Below are 23,009 nucleotides of genomic sequence, written 5' to 3' on the forward strand. Positions count from 1 at the left end.
TTTAAACTTCCCCCGGCAGGAAGTTCAGTGAAGCCGCCAGCCGGACCCGGAGACCAGCGCGGAGAAAAAGACAGCGGAGACCAGGGGAGATGCGCCGGCCGGAGCAGGTAATGTATGCGGGGGGGAGGGGGGTATGGGGCGGCGGCAGCGGCAGCTTCACAGATTGTGATTGGTTTCATGCTGAAATCGATTCACAATCTGTTTGCAGTAATGGCAGCCATACGATCCCTCTCTGATCAAATTCGATCAGAGAGGGATCTGTCTGCTGGTCGATCTGATGGAAAATAGACCAGTGTATGGCCACCTTTAGACTTGTGTCTCTGCTGCTAATGTATTTTTTTCTTAGCTGTTCTACACATACAAATCATTATATCATAATTTTTTTTTCGCTTCAGTGTCTCTTTAAAGAGACACTGAAGCGAAAAAAAAAAAATGATATAATGAATTGGTTGTGTACTATGAATAATTACTAGAAGATTAGCAGCAAAGAAAATATTCTCATATTTTTATTTTCAGGTATATAGTTTTTTTCTAACATTGCATCATTCTATAATGTGCAGATTACACAACACTCAGCATTCAAAATGAGTCTTTCAGAGCAGTCTGTGAAGTAATGAACTCTCCTCTAGCAGAGGAAAAGTAAACATTTCAATTACAGTTGAGATAATAAAAGTCAGATAACAGCCCTCTCCACGACTAAGTTAGTCGGAGAGCTTAATAGCATTTTTGCATAGAGATAACAACTGGAGTTTCTCAACTCTTCCTGTACTGGAAACAATTAGACTGATGTATCTGATCTTAATGTTTTATTTCTTAGCTGTACTACACATACAAATCATAATATCATCATTTTTTTCGCTTCAGTGTCTCTTTAAACAGCCAAGAATCAAACTGTTTCTTGGTTGATTAAGTGCTTCAGCATGAGATAAGGTTTTACTGCAGGAAAGTTCAAAGGGTCATTATTTCTACTTTGTTTTATTGCATAAAAAACATAGTGTGGTTTTAAAACTGTGACTGTGACCGTATGATGTAATGTTATTAAAAAAAAAAAAAAAAAAAAAAGCTATGTTACTGAAAATAAGAATATGAGACTTTTTTTTGCTACTAATGTTCTATCCATTATCTGTACTACACGTATAATTCATTATCATACATTTTTTTCGCTTCAGGTGTGTTTTGCCATGCTTCTCTATTTATAAAACTTTTTCATAAAAGAATATATACAAAAAGAATAATATATCTAAAAAGAAACATACATTTATTAGCAGTACCAATAAGAGATTAAAAAAAAAACATAAAAAAAAACACTTAAAGCCTATCCACTGCTCTTTAATTTTTGGGTTTCGCACAGCCCAATCTAGCATCACTTTGCTCCTTTTTCTGCAAGTTGACAAAAAAAACACATTGAAGTTTGAGGGCTTTCCGCAGGCTCAGCTTGGAATAAATCCCCTCCAGCACACACTTCCCCCGTTTCCTGGTGCCAAATCCTGGAAGGCATCGGGCTTTGGAGGCAAATCTGCACAAGGCCACCAGCTCTGTGCGCATGGACATGTAAAGAGGCAGATAAGAGGCCTGTAAAAACCTGCCGTACCTCGATAAGCCCAGCCAAACACAGCGACTGTGCCTGCAGATAACTCAAAGCGCTCAGCCAGGCCTGGGAAGAAAAAAATAGATTTTTTTTTGGTTAAAAAAAAATTGTTGACCTGTTGTTTGTTTGTATGTTTTTTTTCCCTATTCAGACTTTCCTTTCCTTGTTCGGTTTCTTCCCTCAGGGATGGATTTTCTTGTTTGTTCCGTTTGCTGTAATTAAAATATAGATAGGAGACAATTTCAATGGGAGGTATAGAACATAAATGTACAGCTTTCTTTGGTTTCCTACAAAACTTAAGTTAAGAAAAGTGATTTATTATTTTGGCATATTCAAAAAAAAAGATTCTTACCAAGCTCATAGCTAAAATTCCAGGACTAACATTTAAATTTTTGCAATCTAACAGCAGTTCATTTTTACTAAATCGAGGCCAGGTTTGTAAGATCATTCGCTTTCACCACATTGAGGCCTTGTTCACATTATAGGCGTTTTTGTAAAATTGTAAGCGCACGCAATTTTTAAAATCGCCCTGAAAGCACTTGTGCAATGATTCTCCATGAGAGAGTTCATATCAGAGCGATTTGTTTGCAATCTGCTTTGAAAAGTGGTGCTTGGGCCATTTTTTAGGCGATTTGCCTCAATGGAAGGTATAGGAAAAATGCAATACATTGTATTTATTTTTTCCGGATCAAAAGACGGAAGCGCTCTGCAAAAGAGCTTACATAAACGCTCACAAAAAACGAGCAGAAAAAAACGTGGAAAAAAAGCCCACCGCGGACAGAAACACGAGCCGAACACAATGTAAACAACCCCCATATAGGGCTTGGAGAAACTATTGATCAAGCTCTGAAGTTCCATCATTTTCTGGGTTTTCTTTCTCAAAATTGCTGGATATTTTTCAGAATAATTTATAAACTTTTTTTTTCTTCTGTTTAAGAAAGATAACTATTCAGCACTCTGCAATTGAGAAAGTACCAAAACGAAGGCTAAAAAATACTATCAAAACCATTCTGACTATTTACTTTCTTGCTGGTGGCTTAAAGGGCAATTTTATTGACAAAATGTGAAAATATTACCTAGGAGAAAACTTCGGGGACAAGGTGAATTGGATCGGCCCTATCTATCTATCTATCTATCTATCTATCTATCTATCTATCTATCTATCTATCTATCTATCTATATATATAATAGACTAAGTGCCTCAACCTTCAAACAAGAAGAAGAAGAAGTAGTGCCCTGCCCCCAGGGCGTGCCTCAACCTTCAAGCCAGAAGAAGAAGTACTTTGCATGAGAAAATTTATGCGTGCTCAAACACCAAGTTTAAGGCCTCTTTTCCACGGACTATTGAGCTGTGTGCTCAGCAAGCAGTTACCAGGCAGCAGCGAGCAGTTACCAGGCAGCAGCGAGCAGTTACCAGGCAGCAGCGAGCAGTTACCAGGCAGCAGCAAGCAGTTACCAGGCAGCAGCAAGCAGTTACCAGGCAGCAGTGAGTAGTTGTGAGAGGCATTCCCCAGCCTATCAACAGTCCATGGAAAAGAGGCCTTACCCTAGCAAGTCTGACTTTGCATATCTGGCCTAATTGGCTATTCATGAAGCAATGCTTATGCAAATGCATGCACAAACCAATACCGCAAAGCAGTCACCCTGCTACATGCTACATTAGCACTATCCAGGAGCGCCACGGGGAGGATTCCCAATGCCCATTGCCCCCTTTTTATACAACCGGGGGGACCGCAGGGTCCCAGGCTCTCTCACTGCCTGGAAACCACAGCGGCACCCCGGAGGGGTAGGCTGGGTGGCGCAGACGACCCCCCCGAGTGTGGTCAGCGCCGGGGAGAGCCGTCCGCACCTACCTCCCAATATTAAAAACAGGCACTTACCATAACGTCCATTGCGTTCTGCTACATGCGCATTAACTTGGGGGCACCACATGAAAAAGGAGAGAATACATACAGCACTCCTGAGGGGGGGGTGGGAGGACAGGCGCAGACAACTCACTCCAGGGTTCACACCACCGGAGCAAGCCATCCACCTCCTGCCTCCAAAGGATACAAACTGCACAAAATGCTTTCCATGAGAAAATTAATGCGCATGTAGCAGAACCCAATGGAAGTTAAGGTAAGTGGCTGTTTTTAATATTAGGAGGTGGGTGCGGACAGCTCTCCCCAGCACTCGCCACGCTTGGGGGGGGGGGGGGTCGGCTGCGCCACCCAGCCTTTCACTCCGGGATGCCGCTGTGGTTCCCGGGCAGCGAGAGGGCACTTTGCGGTATTGTTTTTTTTGACCCTGCATAGTTTGGCATGTGAAAGCAAATGCATATTTGCATGAGCATTGTCTCATGAATAGCCAATTAGGCCAGATTTGGAAAGCCAGACCCGGAAAACATTTTTTGCAGTTCTATCCTTTTGGAGGCAGGTGGTGGATGGCTTGCTCTGGTGGTGTGAGCCCTGAAGTGAGTTGTCTGCGCCTGTCCTTCCCCCCCCCCCCCTCCGAGTGTTGTATGTGAGCCAGCCCTGAGCTCTAAAGCTCGGGGTGACCCATGCTTCACCCCTTTCTCATTTGGTGCCGCCAAGTTAATGTGCATGTTGCTTGCAGAACGCAATGGACGTTAAGGTAAGTGCCTGTTTTTAATATTGGGAGGTGGGTGCGGATGGCTCTCCCCGGCGCTAACCACATTTGGAGGGGGGGGGGGGGCGGCTGCGCCACCCAGCCTCCCCCTCCGGGGTGCCGCTGTGGTTCCCAGGCAGTGAGAGTCTGGGACCCCGCGGTCCCCCCCGGTTGTATGGCGGCATTGGGAAGCCTCCCCATGGCGTTCCTGGATAGTGCTAATGTAGCATGAACCAGTGGTGCTCAGCAGAGCTCGAATATTCGAGTAGCTCGAATATTCGAGCTCTTTTCCAGCTATTCGAGCTCGGTATTCGAGCTCCGAATAGCTGTAGCTATTCGAATGGGCTATTCGCGTACACTCGAATAGCCCATTCACTATTCGAGCTATTCGAGCAAACGGCGCTATTCGAGCTCGGTACCGAGCTCGAATAGCGTCATAGCCCAGATTGATGTCCTTAGAGCCAATCAGAGGGCTCCCAGGCCCTCTGACGGCAGCCAATCACAGAGGGGGACCCTGGCCAGCCCCTACCCTATAAATAGCGGCCGCCATGTTACGTTTCTCCGTCCTTGCCTGAGACTTGCATAGAGAGAGAGTTGCTCCTTTGTGCTTTGGCTTAGCAAGAGCTTTATTGTGGTCATTTACCTAACGTTTTTGCTCACATACACCTCCTATACACACCTATATTGTTGTTAGTTAGTTAGACATTGTATTTTAGTTAGTAGCTTTTGTGTTACATAGAGACAGGCCAGCTGCTGCAGGCTTACAGCTTTAGGCCTCAGGGCCTTGCCTGTGTGGGCAGCTGTCCTCCTGTCCTCTGTTTATTTCTCTCTATTCTATACCAGTATTTCTGCTGTCCTTTACTACTGATTGTATTAGTATTGTAGTTATATACTGTAACTGTACTAGGACACTCACTGTCACTGTTCATAGGCTACTAGCTGCTCCTGCGTGTGTGCACTCACTTTCTGTGTACACACTACACACACTCTATTTCCTTCTGATAACTGATTGATTATTGTAATTGAATATTGTAATTAGTTAGTTGTACTCACTGTTACTACTTACTGTACTAGGAGTCTAGGACACTCAGTCACTGTTCATAGGCTACTAGCTCCTGCGTGTGTGCACTCACTGTCTGTGTACACACACTACACACACTCTATTTCCTTCTGATAACTGATTGCTTATTGTAATTAGTTAGTTGTACTTACTGTTACTACTTACTCTTACTGTACTAGGAGTCTAGGACACTCAGTCACTGTTCATAGGCTACTAGCTCCTGTGTGTGTGCACTCACTGTCTGTGTACACACACTACACACACTCTATTTCCTTCTGATAACTGATTGCTTATTGTAATTAGTTAGTTGTACTTACTGTTACTACTTACTCTTACTGTACTAGGAGTCTAGGACACTCAGTCACTGTTCATAGGCTACTAGCTCCTGCGTGTGTGCACTCACTGTCTGTGTACACACACTACACACACTCTATTTCCTTCTGATAACTGATTGCTTATTGTAATTAGTTAGTTGTACTTACTGTTACTACTTACTCTTACTGTACTAGGAGTCTAGGACACTCAGTCACTGTTCATAGGCTACTAGCTCCTGCGTGTGTGCACTCACTGTCTGTGTACACACACTACACACACTCTATTTCCTTCTGATAACTGATTGCTTATTGTAATTAGTTAGTTGTACTTACTGACTGTTACTACTTACTTACTTACTGTACTAGGGACACTCACTCAGTCACTGTTCATAGGCTAGCTCCTGCGCGTGTTTGCGCGTGCGTGCACTCACTGTCTGTAGTGTACACACACTAAATTTACTTGTGATTACTACTGATTATTGTAACTGCTAGTTGTACTTCCTGACTGTTACTACTTACTTACTGTACTAGGGACACTCACTCAGTCACCTCACCCACCAACCCACTCCATTAAAGTACCCCACTTTTCACCCGCCCTTTTAAAAAACTTTTGTCTATACGCCCAAAACATCGAAGATGTCTGTAAGTGGCAGCCAGCGCGGTTTGGGCAAGGGGAAGGGCAGCAAGGGAATCAGGAGGAGAGGGAGCAGCATTGTGGCAAGCCGCGGGCGCGCCACCATGCACAGTTCCGCAGCAGCAGCAGCGTCAGTGGCTAACATTCCTCCCATAGCCACTGGCCGTGGACGCCTTGGGCGCCGCCCAGCAGGAGCATCTGCAACTCACGCTGCAGAGACACAGCAGCAGCAGCGTGTAGCACCTGCTCTGATTTTCCTCCAGCCGGGTCGGAAACGTCCCATTGAGGAAAAGCATGCAGACACTGTGGTGCAACTGATGACGGAGGATGAGCAGCCCGCCATCAGCTCTGCATCCGAGGCCTCCACCCTCACCACCACCCCTGTTCGCAGCAGCCGCCCAGCAGGGCCTGGGGAGGAGGCCAGTTCACCGTCAGTTGGCAACCTGTCATTCAGCAGTCTTTTGACCCCAGGCATCATGAGTCAATTGTCTGCTGTTGTTGGCGATTTTGAGGAGGAGATGCTGATGGGCACTTTGGGGGATGAGGGATTGGACAGCAAGACTGTGGCGACAGTCAAGCAGCCCATCCATGCATCAGGAGAGGAGTTTGGGGGGTCCTCATCCCAGCAGGACATGTTTCAGGAGGGGGAGGATGATGATGACCCGGTGACAGACAGAGACTGGGTGCCACCACCTCCAGGGGATGTCGTCCTCAGCAGCTCTGAGGAGGAGGAGGAGGATGCTCTTGTGGGCCTTGCAAGGAGGCGCATCATTGCAAGCATTGGCAGCAGCAGTAGGCAGGTCCCACAGCCTGCTGGTGTCTCAGGCTCAGCAGCAGCAGCAGCAGCAGCATCTGCCAGTACCACCACCAGCCGCACCCAAGCCCCCCAAGCCCCCCCCCCAACCACCACAGGGAGACAGGCAGCAGCGCTTCCATGCCGTAGGGGGATGTTTCTGTCACCAATCTGGCGCTTTTTCACCATGCCCACAGTGTACAGCAAGTACGCCACTTGCAACCACTGTCAGCGGAAGTTGAGCAGAGGTGCAGACCCCTTAAAGTTCTGCACCAGCTCGCTCATCAACCACCTTGCTGCGAAACATTTCCACCAGCATCAGGAGTTCCAGAGGCTGAAGGCATCTGGTGCTGGCAGTGGCACCACACCCATCACTGCACAGCCTTCAGCAGCAGCAGCAACAGCAGCCACCCGCCCTCCTGCTCCTCCAGCAGCACCAGCAGGAGTGCGGAAACGCACTGCTCCTCCCCCCTCTGCAACTCCTGCCGCCGACACTGAGGCCTGTTCTGGCAGCCAGTCCTCAGTGGCCTCCTCCGCTGTGTCTGCTGATTCCCGTGCCAGCAAAAGGCCACGCCAGAGCCTTTTGAGCGAGTCCTTCCAGGGGGTGGTTAGGGCTCTGCCTCCCAGCAGCCGTCGCGTGCGGCAGCTGAACGGCTTGCTGGCACGGGCCATGTGCTCCCAACTCCTGCCGTACACGCTCGTGCAGGAGGGGAGCGACATTCGTGCGCTGCTTGCTTGCGCAGCCCCAGACTGGCAGCTCCCCAGCAGACACTTTTTCTCCCGCAAGGCCATTCCTGCACTGCACCGCTTTGTGATGGCCAATGTGGAGCGAGGGCTGGAGCACGCGGTTGGTGAAAGGGTCCACGTCACCATGGACTCCTGGAGCAGCCGCTTCGGGACAGGCCGCTACCTGTCCTTTACTGTCCACTGGGTCAGCTTGGTGGAAGGGGGTGAGGATGGGAGAGCAGCAGCGGGCACAGCAGCAGCAGCAACACAGTGGGTGGTGCCACCCCGCAGGGTCAGGGGAACTGCAGCAGGTTCCTCCGATCCTCTGCCATCCTCCGGCACACCTGGCCAAACCCCCCGCCTCAGCAGCAGCGTGAAGGCCCGCCACTGCCAAGCGCTGCTGCACTTGGTCAGCCTTGGGAAGACCAAGCTGACGGCAACCCATGTGTTGGCCAAACTCCAGGAGCAGGAGAGGATTTGGCTGACCCCCAGAGGCCTCAGAGTCGGAGAGGTGGTGGCCGACAATGGGGCCAATCTGGTTGCCGCAATAGACAGGGGAAACCTGACCCACATCCCCTGTCTTGCCCACGTGCTGAACCTGGTGGTGCAGAAGTTCTTGCGCACCTACCAGGGGATGGGCGAACTGCTGGAAACGGCAAGGAACGTTGTGCGTCACTTCCGGCGCTCGGCTGCAGCCTGTGCGAGCCTGGAAGACGTGCAAAAGGAGCTGGATCTGCCACGCCATCGGCTGATCCTTGACGTTCCGACTCGCTGGAACTCCACCCTGGCGATGTTGGAGCGTCTGGTTGAACAGAAGCACGCTGTCAACCAGTTCCTTGCCCTGGCCACTGTTTCCGCCGCTCAGAGAAGGGACAAGACCAGCAACATCCCGTCCATCGTCCCCGATGATGACTGGAGGCACATGCAGCAGGTGTGCTTAGTGCTGGCTCCCTTTCTGCAGGCCACTAACATGGTGAGCAGGGACCATGCTATGGTCTGCGAGTGGGTGCCCCTGGTTTGTCTGCTGAACAGGGCCCTCGATGCTTTACTGGAACAGGGAGCGGCAGCCTTGGACCAGCAGGAGCGGCAAGCAGCTGCACAGTCCACCTCTGAGGGGCAGGAGGAGGAGGACTTGGTCAGGTCCCTGACCTTGCTGCTGATGAGGGGGAGCAGCACAGTGCAGCTGAGTTGGTGCGGGGGTGGAGAGAGGATGAGGCTGACGAGGCAGAGGAGGAGGATGAGGACAGCAGCACTGCCGTCGATGTGCCAGCAGACGTGGCCCGCCTCTTCCCAATGGCAGCGCACATGCTGACGTGCCTGCGCAGAGACCCCAGGGTGATCCAGATGAAGCAGAGGGAGGACATCTGGATCAGCATGATGTTGGACCCACGCCTCAAGGGGAAGTTGAGCCAGTTCCTGCCGCCTGCAGGAGGAGACCCAGCGCAACAAATAAGGAGCTTGCAGCAGGCCCTTGTTGAGCGCTTGGAGGAAGCCTTCCCCCAGCCTTCCACCCCCACTGTCCAGCAGCCAGCACAGAGGCAGCAGCAGGTGCCTGCATCCAGCAGCAAGCGCCCCACAGACCTGCTGTCTCTCAGCCACGAGCTCTACAGGACTGTAGAGGCTCCGGCAGCAGTGACTAGAGAGGAGGTGCATGCAGCAGCATCCTCCACCGGTCACAGCCAGCGCCTGACCCGCATGGTGGCTGACTACATGGGGTCCTACAGCGGGCTTGACAGCGATGCCCCTGTTGATCCCATGGAGTATTGGGTCAAGCGCCTGGAGATCTGGAGCGAGCTGGCGCAGTACGCCCTGTAAGTGCTGTCCTGCCCCCCTTCCAGCGTGCTGTCCGAGCGCTGCTTCAGTGCAGCTGGTGGTGTGGTCACCGAGAAACGCTCACGTCTGTCTCACAAGTCTGTGGACAGACTGACGTTTCTCAAGATGAACCAGGCGTGGGTGGAAGGCGAGTTCCTGGCCCCTGTTGTCGGCGAGAGGGGGACATGAACTGGCTAAGAACCATCGTTAATGTGCCTTACCACCCTTTACCACCTCCTGGCTCCTGCTCACTAAGCCAGCCTGGTTCACTTTGACTATTACGTCGCCTGCAGCCACACATTTTACACCTACAGTGGGCTGCTGTGTACTGCCCTTCTGCTGTCTGTCTGTGTTTCCCACTGCCAGGGTACACAGATTTACCTTCTGCTGCCACTCTGCCACCAGCTATTACGTCAAACAATAGCTATATATCTGTGTAATTTGTTTTACAAACAAAACCAAAAAACCATAAAAAAAAAAAAAGGTTTAATTTTTCTGAGGTGCCCGGGTTGAAAACTGTGTTGTCCCAGTTGTGTATTGGACACGATGTGGGCTGCACGACCGCTGTCTGGGACCTCCTGCCTGCTGTGTTTATTTACAGCCCTGGTATCACCGCTAGGTACCAGGGCTATTATGTCACGCTGCCTGCCTGCTGCCACACTCACACTACTCCTCCATTCCTCCTGCTGATGCTGCTGTCTGTCTGTGTTTCCCAACGCCAGGGTACACAGATTTACCTTCTGCTGCCACTCTGCCACCAGCTATTACGTCAAAAAATAGCTATATCTGTGTAATTGGTTGTAAAACCAAAACTACAAAACCATAAAAAAAAAAAAAAAGGTTTAATTTTTCTGAGGTGCCCGGGTTGAAAACTGTGTTGTCCCAGTTGTGTATTGGACACAATGTGGGCTACACGACCGCTGTCTGGGACCTCCTGCCTGCTGTGTTTATTTACAGCCCTGGTATCACCGCTAGGTACCAGGGCTATTATGTCACGCTGCCTGCCTGCTGCCACACTCACACTACTCCTCCATTCCTCCTGCTGATGCTGCTGTCTGTCTGTGTTTCCCAACGCCAGGGTACACAGATTTACCTTCTGCTGCCACTCTGCCACCAGCTATTACGTCAAAAAATAGCTATATCTGTGTAATTGGTTGTAAAACCAAAACTACAAAACCATAAAAAAAAAAAAAAAGGTTTAATTTTTCTGAGGTGCCCGGGTTGAAAACTGTGTTGTCCCAGTTGTGTATTGGACACAATGTGGGCTACACGACCGCTGTCTGGGACCTCCTGCCTGCTGTGTTTATTTACAGCCCTGGTATCACCGCTAGGTACCAGGGCTATTATGTCACGCTGCCTGCCTGCTGCCACACTCACACTACTCCTCCATTCCTCCTGCTGATGCTGCTGTCTGTCTGTGTTTCCCAACGCCAGGGTACACAGATTTACCTTCTGCTGCCACTCTGCCACCAGCTATTACGTCAAAAAATAGCTATATCTGTGTAATTGGTTGTAAAACCAAAACTACAAAACCATAAAAAAAAAAAAAAAGGTTTAATTTTTCTGAGGTGCCCGGGTTGAAAACTGTGTTGTCCCAGTTGTGTATTGGACACAATGTGGGCTACACGACCGCTGTCTGGGACCTCCTGCCTGCTGTGTTTATTTACAGCCCTGGTATCACCGCTAGGTACCAGGGCTATTATGTCACGCTGCCTGCCTGCTGCCACACTCACACTACTCCTCCATTCCTCCTGCTGATGCTGCTGTCTGTCTGTGTTTCCCAACGCCAGGGTACACAGATTTACCTTCTGCTGCCACTCTGCCACCAGCTATTACGTCAAAAAATAGCTATATCTGTGTAATTGGTTGTAAAACCAAAACTACAAAACCATAAAAAAAAAAAAAAAAGGTTTAATTTTTCTGAGGTGCCCGGGTTGAAAACTGTGTTGTCCCAGTTGTGTATTGGACACAATGTGGGCTACACGACCGCTGTCTGGGACCTCCTGCCTGCTGTGTTTATTTACAGCCCTGGTATCACCGCTAGGTACCAGGGCTATTATGTCACGCTGCCTGCCTGCTGCCACACTCACACTACTCCTCCATTCCTCCTGCTGATGCTGCTGTCTGTCTGTGTTTCCCAACGCCAGGGTACACAGATTTACCTTCTGCTGCCACTCTGCCACCAGCTATTACGTCAAAAAATAGCTATATCTGTGTAATTGGTTGTAAAACCAAAACTACAAAACCATAAAAAAAAAAAAAAGGTTTAATTTTTCTGAGGTGCCCGGGTTGAAAACTGTGTTGTCCCAGTTGTGTATTGGACACAATGTGGGCTACACGACCGCTGTCTGGGACCTCCTGCCTGCTGTGTTTATTTACAGCCCTGGTATCACCGCTAGGTACCAGGGCTATTATGTCACGCTGCCTGCCTGCTGCCACACTCACACTACTCCTCCATTCCTCCTGCTGATGCTGCTGTCTGTCTGTGTTTCCCAACGCCAGGGTACACAGATTTACCTTTATGCTGCCACTCTGCCACCAGCTATTACGTCAAAAAATAGCTATATCTGTGTAATTGGTTGTAAAACCAAAACTACAAAACCATAAAAAAAAAAAAAAGGTTTAATTTTTCTGAGGTGCCCGGGTTGAAAACTGTGTTGTCCCAGTTGTGTATTGGACACAATGTGGGCTACACGACCGCTGTCTGGGACCTCCTGCCTGCTGTGTTTATTTACAGCCCTGGTATCACCGATAGGTACCAGGGCTATTATGTCACGCTGCCTGCCTGCTGCCACACTCACACTACTACTCCATTCCTCCTGCTGATGCTGCTGTCTGTCTGTGTTTCCCAACGCCAGGGTACACAGATTTACCTTCTGCTGCCACTCTGCCACCAGCTATTACGTCAAACAATAGCTGCTCACATTACTCCTCCATTCCTCCTGCTGCTGCTGTCTGTCTGTCTGTGTTTCCCAACGCCAGGGTACACAGATTTACCTTCTGCTGCCACTCTGCCACCAGCTATTTCGTCAAAAAATAGCTATATCTGTCTGTGTAATTTGTTGTAAAAACAAAACTACAAAACCATAAAAAAAAAAAAGGTTTAATTTTTCTGAGGTGCCCGGGTTGAAAACTGTGTTGTCCCAGTTGTGTATTGGACACGATGTGGGCTGCACGACCGCTGTCTGGGACCTCCTGCCTGCTGTGTTTATTTACAGCCCTGGTATCACTGCTAGGTACCAGGGCTATTATGTCACGCTGCCTGCCTGCTGCCACACTCACACTACTCCTTCATTCCTCCTGCTGATGCTGCTGTCTGTCTGTGTTTCCCAACGCCAGGGTACACAGATTTACCTTCTGCTGCCACTCTGCCACCAGCTATTACGTCAAAAAATAGCTATATCTGTGTAATTGGTTGTAAAACCAAAACTACAAAACCATAAAAAAAAAAGGTTTAATTTTTCTGAGGTGCCCGGGTTGAAAACTGTGTTGTCCCAGTTGTGTATTGGACACAATGTGGGCTACACGACCGCTGTCTGGGACCTCCTGCCTGCTGTGTTTATTTACAGCCCTGGTATCACCGCTAGGTACCAGGGCTATTATGTCACGCTGCCTGCCTGCTGCCACACTCACACTACTCCTCCATTCCTCCTGCTGATGCTGCTGTCTGTCTGTGTTTCCCAACGCCAGGGTACACAGATTTACCTTCTGCTGCCACTCTGCCACCAGCTATTACGTCAAAAAATAGCTATATCTGTGTAATTGGTTGTAAAACCAAAACTACAAAACCATAAAAAAAAAAAAAAAAGGTTTAATTTTTCTGAGGTGCCCGGGTTGAAAACTGTGTTGTCCCAGTTGTGTATTGGACACAATGTGGGCTACACGACCGCTGTCTGGGACCTCCTGCCTGCTGTGTTTATTTACAGCCCTGGTATCACCGCTAGGTACCAGGGCTATTATGTCACGCTGCCTGCCTCATTGACTGCCTGCTGCCACACACTCATCCTCCTCCTCCTGCTGCTGAATTTACCTCCTGCTGTCTGTGTGTTTCCACTGCCAGGGAGCACATACAATGGCGCTTCCAACATGCGTGCGCCACCAGCTATTTGTTACGCTCAAAAATAGCTGCATTTCTTTAAAAAAAAAATTTGAAAAGAGAAATAAGTGAAGAAGAAGACGATATAGAAGAAGATGAAGAAGATGAAGAAGAAGAAGAAGATGAAGATGAAGAAGAAGATGAAGAAGAAGAAGAAGATGAAGAAGATGAAGATGAAGAAGATGAAGAAGATGAAGAAGAAGAAGATGATGAAGATGAAGAAGAAGATGATGAAGAAGATGAAGAAGAAGAAGAAGATGAAGAAGATGAAGAAGATGAAGAAGAAGAAGATGAAGATGATGAAGAAGAAGAAGAAGAAGAAGAAGATGAAGAAGAAGATGAAGAAGATGATGAAGAAGAAGAAGATGAAGAAGATGAAGAAGATGAAGAAGAAGAAGAAGAAGAAGATAAAGAAGATGAAGAAGATGAAGAAGAAGATGAAGAAGATGAAGAAGAAGATGAAGAAGAAGATGAAGAAGATGAAGAAAAAGAAGATGAAGAAGAAGAAGATGATGATGAAGAAGATGAAGAAGAAGAAGAAGAAGACAATATAAAAGAAGAAGAAGATATAGAAGAAGATATAGAAGAAGAAGATATAGAAGAAGATATAGAAGAAGAAGAAGAAGAAGAAGAAGAAGAAGAAGATATAGAAGATAAAGAAGAAGAAGAAGAAGAAGAAGTATATACAGTACTGAACAAATTTCTGGACACAACTTCTCTTTTCAACTTTTTTTTTTTAAAGGAACATCCCCACATAATCACTTGCTGTTGTTACTTGGAAAAAAAGAGGTTTCTTGCATCATTCACCCTCAAAACAAGTGTTGGAAGCTATTTAAGGCCATTTCGAATAGTCAGCTCGAATAATGAGCTCGAATACCGACTCGAATAGTGAGCTCGAATTCCGAGGTCGAATCGAATAGTAAAAATTATTCGACTCGAATATTCGACTGATCTCGAATAATTTACTATTCGAATTCGACCTAACTCGAATTTTGAAAAGGGGTATTTGAGCACCACTGGCATGAACTAATTCCCGCAGGGCGATCGCTTTGCGATATTTTTTCTTGGACCCTGCATAGTTTGGCATGCGAAAGCAAATGCATATTTGCATGAGCATTGCCTCATGAATAGCCAATTAGGCCGGATTTGCAAAGCCAGACTTGCTAGGGTTAAACTTGGTGTTTGAGCACGCATACATTTTCTCATGGAAAGCCTACTTCTTCTTGCTTCAAGGTTGAGGCACGTACTCTATTAGATAGATGCGGCGTATGCTACGACACGGGTTGGCTAGTATTTCTTATTTGTCATTTTCATAGTGAAATAAGTGCAGATAGTAAAGGGGATCATTTTTTCTTAGCAGGTGTTTTCGTTCCCTACAAATGTATTGAATACACAGAAAATGAAGTCGCACACCATTGGTTAGGTGCTGGACCAGTATTGTGATCCTCGAAAAATTTCAGAAGATCCGCACACCCATAAGTACCAAATCTTATTTATTCAGAAATCGTGACACAACCTTTCCAAAGACCAACGAATCGTTTCTGGGTGGAAAGGGGTATCCTTTGTCAAGGCTACAGTACAGGATGGTACTGTAGCCTTGACAAAGGGGATCCCCTGAGTCCCTGAAACGATTCGTTGGTCTTTGTAATGGTTGTGTCACGATTTCTGAAGAAATAGGACTTGGTACTTATGAGTGTGCGGAACTTCTGGAATTTGTCAATAAATGGATTGGAGTACTTCTACTTTCCATCTGCATAACAAATTTTTTTTTATTGTATCAAAATTACACACAGTTCCCATAACCCCCCCATACCCCCTTAAAAAAGCCTGCCTAGAACATGGAGCTCTCCTCACATACACACACCAACCACACATGGAGCACAGTCTCTGGCCAGATCCTGCTGTTCAAAGAGCGTGGGTCAATTGAGAATTCGCCTATACATATGCAATAATTGGGCAGTTAGGATCAATAATTCCAATTGTCATCGCATTGTCCTAATATAGATGGTATTTGCAGCGATCGTGGTATCTCCTACCAATCTTGACTACTCAGTCCAATAAATTGGTTGTCATATAAATACTCTTTAGGGCAGGGGTCTCAAACTCACGGCCCGCAGGCCATTTGCGGCCCTCGATACAATATTTTGTGGCCCTCACCGGCAAAAGCTTCCTTATAGTTCGCTTCAGTGCTCCCAAGTAATCCGCCGCATCCCTGACGCTAAACGAGGGCTGCAGAGCCCCCAAATCGCCCGGGGGGGCAATCCGCCGGCATTTCCTGGAAGGGGCAGAGCTTTCAGCTTCAGCTGAATGGGGTTTTTTTATAAGAACTGTGTGTAATTTTGCTACAATAAAAAAATGTTGTTATGCAGTTTGAGAACTTGGAAGTTATTTGGTGGAGAATGTATATGGGCTTCTAATGTTCTCCTCCCTTGGGAGTATATGCCATACAATGATTGAAGACTAGTGCACCAGGATTAGTAGTTGTACTTCTACTTTCCATTGGAACAGAAAATAAATAATCTCATAGGAGCAAATGCAATGCTGAAAATCATAAAGTTGTTCATATTTTTCTCCAGCCTAACCCCACATAAAATAATATTAATCCAAAAAGCCTTAAAGTGAACCAGAGACGAAGCACCCTTATGTATTTTACCATATATATCAGTGGGAACATTAGAGAAAACACCTACAATGCTCTCTGTTTTATCCTTCACTGCTCAGCCTGCTTGTTATCAGCCCTGATAAAATCTCTAACTGAGCATTCAGTCTGGCTTTGCTCAGGAATAATTATAGCTGAGTCATTATAGCAGAGCCAGAAGGGGGCAGGCTTGGGCTTGAAAAGACATCAGAGAAGACAGACTCCTCTATAATGATTCCTGAGCAAAGCCAGACTGAATGCTCAGTCAGAGATTTTATCAGGGCTGATAACAAGCAGGCTGAGCAGTGAAGGATGAAACAGAGAGCAGAGTAGGTGTTTTCTCTAATGTTCCCACTGATATATATGTTAAAAAACATGGGGGTGCTTCGTCTCTGGTTCACTTTAAGCCATGTACTCGTATGGAATGATATTTGGCCAAGAATGTGTCAAGCAAACACTGGGATGTTGCATTCTCTGTAAAAACAGAATCGCAACGAAGGGGAAAAGTTACATTGCACAGTGCAACACTCCAGTGTGAAGGGATCTGCCTTAGTTCTTGCAAGATGGAGTAGACATGAAAAACTCTTAGATTAATACGTCAGTGATGAGTATCTCAGAGAGAGTGATGATCTCTGTGTGTTTATCTTCTTTTTATGTTTTTGGTTTTTAAATTATAGTTTGAATTGAGCAATTTGCCTTATTTTTTGACAGAACTTAGTGCAACTATTCTTTTACTTTGTTACAAGGTTAATCAGTTGAGATTGTCAGTGAGATGTAAAGTTATTACAAATGCATGAGCCAATCATATTTAGCAGGGAGTGCATTTCATTGGTCCAGTTCAAAGTTGCATACAGTTTGCATTATATTTGCATACTAGCTGGAATTATGAACATTCTTAAAGTGCCACACACAATATATTAAAATGATCAGATTTTACAGCAGTTGATAAAAATTATTGTTTCTACCGAGAAATCAAAACGTTTTTTTTTATTTGAGTAAAAATTCTGATCCCATTTCCTGTTTTTTTTTCTCGATTGGGAGTAGCAGAAATTTCTGACTAGTTTTTTGCAAGATTGTATGGTGTGTAGTTGATTTTTCAATCTTTTTTTTCATAATTGGGGAAAAATGTAACACGTATGTGTGGTACATTGGTCAGATTTTTCAATTGTCACAATCAATCAGAAAAATTGATTGTAAATCTTGTATAAAAAAATATTGTATGGTGTGTGGCCACCTTTACACTGTTTGTACTGTATATATTAATTCTTCCAATTTTTTTTTATAAGGCTGAAAACTATAGAAAAAAAAACTATAGACTCTCCTCCAGTTGAAGAAAATAATTCTGTAATTTTCATTCCAAAAAATTAAAAATCCCTTCATTTTTAACCAGAAGTCAAATTGACATTAAATGGATTAGATACGCATAATAGTGATGAGCAAAAAAAAAAATGTCCTAACAAGCAAATCTCCACTGCCCCAGAGAGAGAATTCAATCCAATCCAATGCTGGTTAATTAAAGTGTAACTGTCGGGCATAAAATCAAAAATCAATTCTTTATTTTTATCTGTTAAACAAGTAATAAGGATGCTAATCGGGCAATCCAAAAGTTAAAATCTCTATTACTTTTCTTGTTTATGAATGATCATTCCACAGTTTACCTGACTCTTATTTGGTACGTTGCCGCAAAAAGGAAGTTGCAGGGCATGCTGGGTTGTCCTTTTTTGCTTCTGAACATTAGTTAAGTCTGAGGGAAAATAAAGAAGCAAAAAAAGAGAACCCAGCATGCCCTGCAACTTCCTTTGTGCGGCAACGTACCAAATAAGAGTCAGGTAAATGATCATTTATAAACAAGAAAAGTAATAGAGATTTTAACTTTTGGATTGCCTGGTTAGCATCCGTATTACTTGTTTACCAGATAAAAATAAAGAATTGATTTTTGATTTTATGCTCAACAGTTACACTTTAAAGGATACCCGAGGTGACATGTGACATGATGAAATAGACGTGTATGTACAGTGCCTAGCACACAAATAACTATGCTGTGTTCCCTTTGTTCTTTCTCTGCCTGACAGTGTTAAATATCAGGTATGTAAGTGGCTGACTCAGTCCTGACTCAGACAGGAAGTGACTACAGTGTGACCCTCACTGATAAGAAATTTCAACTATAAGGCTGGTTTCACACCAGGACGTTGCGTTTTAGGGGACGTTATGGTCGCATAACATGCCCCTAACGCAACGTTTGGTGCTCCCTGCTTTGGACGTCAGAGTGAGCCGCATTGTGCAGCTCACTCTGGCGTCCGTGATGCCGTGATGCGTACTCTTGTGCGCATGCGGCATCACGTGGTCCCGCCGGCCAATCGCTGCACAGAGCGGCCGCTCCAGGAAGTAAACACTGCACGTCACTGAGTGCAGTGAATATTAATTAGCCATGTGCCTGGCCGCTCTCCGCTCCTCCCCAACGTTACTGAGCAAGTGCAAGCAGTCTAACGCGGCTCTGCCGCTTTGAGAGTACTGCATGCAGTACGTTGTCTGGTGGCGCAGCGTTACTATGTAACGCAACGTGGGCACTGTGAACAGCCCATTGATTTTTCATTGCTGTGCGGTGGGGTGCGTTACAGGCTGCTCTAACGTGCGCCTGTAACATCCCACTGTGAAACCACCCTAAAACACTTTCCTAGCACTTTCCTAGCAGAAAATGGCTTCTGAGAGCAGCATAAAAAGGGTCAATAGTTCATACATTTTAGCTCTGGCATACTTCAATAAATGTGTCATTGAGCAAAAACAAAAAAACAGTTAAAACTTAAAGTAGATTGAAACATAAAATACAACTGTGGAATATCTTAAATAGGCCTTTTTAGGAGAAGGAAGATAGATACAATTGTTTATTTCATTAGTTTATTTTCTCCTCGGGTGTCCTTTAGCAAGCATCCAGCAAATTGATTGGCAGCTTTGATAGGGTCTACATACAAAAAACAGTGCCAGGAAATTTGGGTGCAGGGTGAAGCCAAAAAATGCCTCACCCTGCTCCTGCAAGAGTCATGGCGACATTAATTACTATTCCCCCTCAGGCCGCTATGGACTCAGGGGAAAGACGTCGTTCGGCTGCTGGCAGCTGCATAACGCTGTTTTTAAAGTAATTTGGGTGCCGTCCTTTGACGGCGCCCAAATTATTTTCTGAGCACTGCTATAGCAGTGATGCACATTATGGCCTATGGCGGTGCCCAAATCTCCAGCGCTGTTTCCCGCTGTTACGTTGATAGTCTCAGTTTCAATTTGCATGTTACGAGAATATTTTAATCATCCCTAACAGAGAACGATCAAATAGCTTTGACTTTTTGGGGGGCAACTTGATTAAAAAAAAAACACCTAACAGAAGATAGAATTATTTGTTGCAGTTGCTATGACTTTCTCTTCCATTACAGTTACTGGGCCTGATCCAATTCAGTTTTTCTACTAAGTTTTGCCTAGGTGATATTTTCATATATTATCAATACAATGCCCTTTAAAGGAATACTTAAAGGACTTACGAGTCCAAATAAAAAAAAAAAGTTAAGTCCTTGAATTAAATTTGAATGCACGAAGGACGCCATCCGCGCGCTCTGTGCAGTTCCACCGGGTCCCCGCAGTTCAGTAAACCCCTCCCCCGAGCCGCTCCTGACACCACAGCCCAGGTCGGGCTATCCTGCCTCCACTAAAATGGCCGCCGGAGCTGGCCGTGGCTGCGCAGTCCGCAAAGACGCGAGTGCGGCTGTGCAGCTCTAGGGCCTCCCCCCGATCCACGCTACAGACTGTTTCCTGTAGCGTGTATTCGGAGGGGAAGCCCTAGAGCTGCGCAGCCGGACTCACGTGTATGTGGCCTGCGCAGCCGCGGCCAGCTCCGGTGGCCATTTTAGTGAAGGCAGGAGAGCCCGACCTGGGCTGTGGGGTCGGGAGCGGCCTGGGGGGGACTATTTCACTGCAGGGACCCGCCGGAGCGGCACGGAGGGCGCGGATGGCGTCCTCCGTGCATTGAAATTTAATTCAGGTACTTAACTTTTTTTTATTTGGACTCGTAAGTCCTTTAAGCAAAAATAAAAAATTATTTTAGCTTACCTGTGGCTTCTTCCAGCGTCCTGGACTCATCGCGCGCCCACAACGTCGTCCTGGTCCTCTCCAGCCAGCAGCGGCAACCTGACGCAAACCTGGCCGGTCGCTGAGAATTGTTGTGGGCACAGGACAAGTCCAGGGGAGAAAGCCCCAGATAAGTTAAAATAATTTTTAACTTTCGCTAAAGTGTACCTGAAATGTACCTGCACCTGCGCCCACTGGCCGAAGTTACCAAGAGTGATAACGGAGGATCCAGGAGGAAGAGGACAGCGAGGGACGGATCAGGCCAAATGGGGCTGGAGGAAACCCCGAGTATGTATGAATTTTTTTCATGCTCATCTCAGGTTCTCTTAAGTATTCTTTTAAGCCACCAGCACTCAAGAAAATACTCAGAATAATTTTGATAGTATTTTTTCACCTATTTTTTGGTACTGTTTCATTTGCAGAGTGCTGAAAAACTATTTTGAACAGAAGATAAAAAAGTTCTCTCCTAGGAAAAAACTTGGGGGAAAAAACGTGAATTGGATCAGGCTGCTTATATGTTTTTCTCTAGTCCTTGTTTTGTGTATTGCATTGTTTCTGTGTTGTTGTGCCACAAAAAAGTGGGTCATGTAAACACTCAGTCAAACAGTGGTGATAGTATTAAACACCCTTAATTAGTTAAATTGTGAATTAGCTATCATAAGCAAGATACTTCTTTTAAAAGGTTGAAGAAATATCAGCAAGACGAGGTCTGGATTTCACCCACAGTAGTGCGAGCCTCGTCCAGTTTGATCCAGGTGAGTCTCCTATACATTAATTTCATCAACTTACAGTATTTTATGTACCTAAATAAGAAGGCATTTGCAAGTGTTCTTCATATGAAGAAGAAGAAAAAGAAGTTGTTCTTATGCATTATTTCAGGACAGTAAGTATGCAAATGCCTTTTGTTTTTGGAAACTCTTGTAGTGGTTGGAGGGATTTCTGGTTCCTTTTGGCGATTAAAAATCCTAGCGGTTCTAAAAATAGCCTGGGATAACCTATTAAGAAGTAATGATGCTACTTAGCACTGTAAGGAGAGAGTGTTGGAAAAAGACTATAGCTGTTAGCGCAGCAGAGGAGTCAGTATGTCATTATGGGAGCAATTGGATGGGTGCTTGGTATGGTCAGGAGTGGATGTAGGTGCGAAAGTAGAATGGATGTACGAATCTAGGTGCAGGTGAGAGTAAGGTAATGAACTGAATAATGGTATTTTGGAATTAACGAATAAAGTAAGTATATTATAAATAAATTGATTAACCAACAATGATGCAAAATAACTACCTAACCTAAGAGGGTACCGGTGAAGCTTGTATCAGGTGGTTGGGTATAACTACAACAGCTGAGTTGGGAAAAAAAATCCTAGTGGTTCTTCCTCACCATGTCTTAATGGGGTACATAGTAACACCAACATTTTATGTAAACATGTGTATAATGGCTGAATACAAAAACAGCCAAGTGATTTAAATGCACAGGAACAACTGTACATAAAGCTGAACCCTGCCAGGAAGCAATGTTTTCAATTTTGTTTCAATTCAAGAATTAGAATCAGTTTTTCTAATTATAAAAAAAAAAAAAAATCTGAAAAAAATGTGCTTGGGATACTAGGGATGGGACGAATCCACAATTTTTTCGAATACGAATCCGAATCGGAAAAGGTTCTCGAATATCTCGAACCTTTCGAATCCCGAATCTAACGAATCCTGCACATAAGAATTGTGCGATCCGTGGTATAGTTGCCCGCAGTATAGGTACCCAGGCATAGGTAGCGAGGTAAAGGTGCCTTCAGTATAGCTAGCTAGGTATGGGTGCCTTCAATATTGGTAGCTTTCAGTATAGGTAGCAAGGTATAGGGGCCTGCAGTATAGGTAGCAGGGTATATGGGCCTTCAGTATAGGTAGCAGGGTATATGGGCCTTCAGTTAAGGTAGCAGGGTATATGTGCCTTCAGTATAGGTAGGTAGCAGGGTATAGAGGCCTTCAGTATCGGTAGCAAGGTACATGTGTCTTCAGTATCGGTAGCAAGGTATAGGGGCCTTCAGTATAGGTAGCACAGTACATGTGCTTTCAGTATTGGTAGGTAACTAGGTATAGGGGCCTTCAGTATAGGTAGCAGGGTATATGTGCCTTCAGTATAGGTAGCAGGGTATATGTGCCTTCAGTATAGGTAGGAAGCTAGGTATAGGGGCCTTCAGTATAGGTAGTAAGGTACATGTGCCTTCAGTATAGGTAGGTAGGTAGGTAGGTAGGTAAAGGGACCTTCAGTATAGGTAGCAGGGTATAGGGCCTTAAGTATAGGTAGGTGGTAGGTATAGGGGCCTTTAGGTAGGTAGGTAGGTAAAGGGACCTTCAGTATAGGTAGCAGGGTATAGGGCCTTAATTATAGGTAGGTATGTAGGTAGGTATAGGGGCCTTTAGGTAGGTAGGTAAAGGGACCTTCAGTATAGGTAGCAGGGTATAGGGACTTAAGTATAGGTAGGTATGTAGGTAGGCAGGTATAGGTGCCTTTAGGTAGGTAGGTACGTATAGGGGGCCTGTAGGTAGGTGGGTAGGTAGGTATTGAGGCCTGTAGGTAGGTATAGTGGCCTGTAGGTAGGTAGGTAGGTAGGTATAGGGGCCTTTAGGTAGGTATAGGGGC

The 23,009-nt window shown here is 45.9% G+C and overlaps 1 protein-coding gene across 3 annotated transcripts in view; it reads left to right on the top strand.

The window, feature by feature from the left end:
- The window catches only part of LOC137520871 (FRAS1-related extracellular matrix protein 1-like), a 288,103-nt gene that overhangs the window by 220,133 nt on the left and 44,961 nt on the right, over positions 1–23,009 (top strand). For all 3 annotated transcript variants that reach the window (XM_068239387.1, XM_068239388.1, XM_068239386.1), the window contains one exon: positions 21,061–21,133. In XM_068239387.1, the coding sequence (XP_068095488.1) occupies positions 21,061–21,133 (73 nt within the window). The remainder of the gene's footprint in view (positions 1–21,060; positions 21,134–23,009) is intronic.

Source organism: Hyperolius riggenbachi, chromosome 6, assembly GCF_040937935.1.
Source record: "Hyperolius riggenbachi isolate aHypRig1 chromosome 6, aHypRig1.pri, whole genome shotgun sequence".
In the NCBI taxonomy this organism is placed as follows: Eukaryota; Metazoa; Chordata; class Amphibia; order Anura; family Hyperoliidae; genus Hyperolius; species Hyperolius riggenbachi.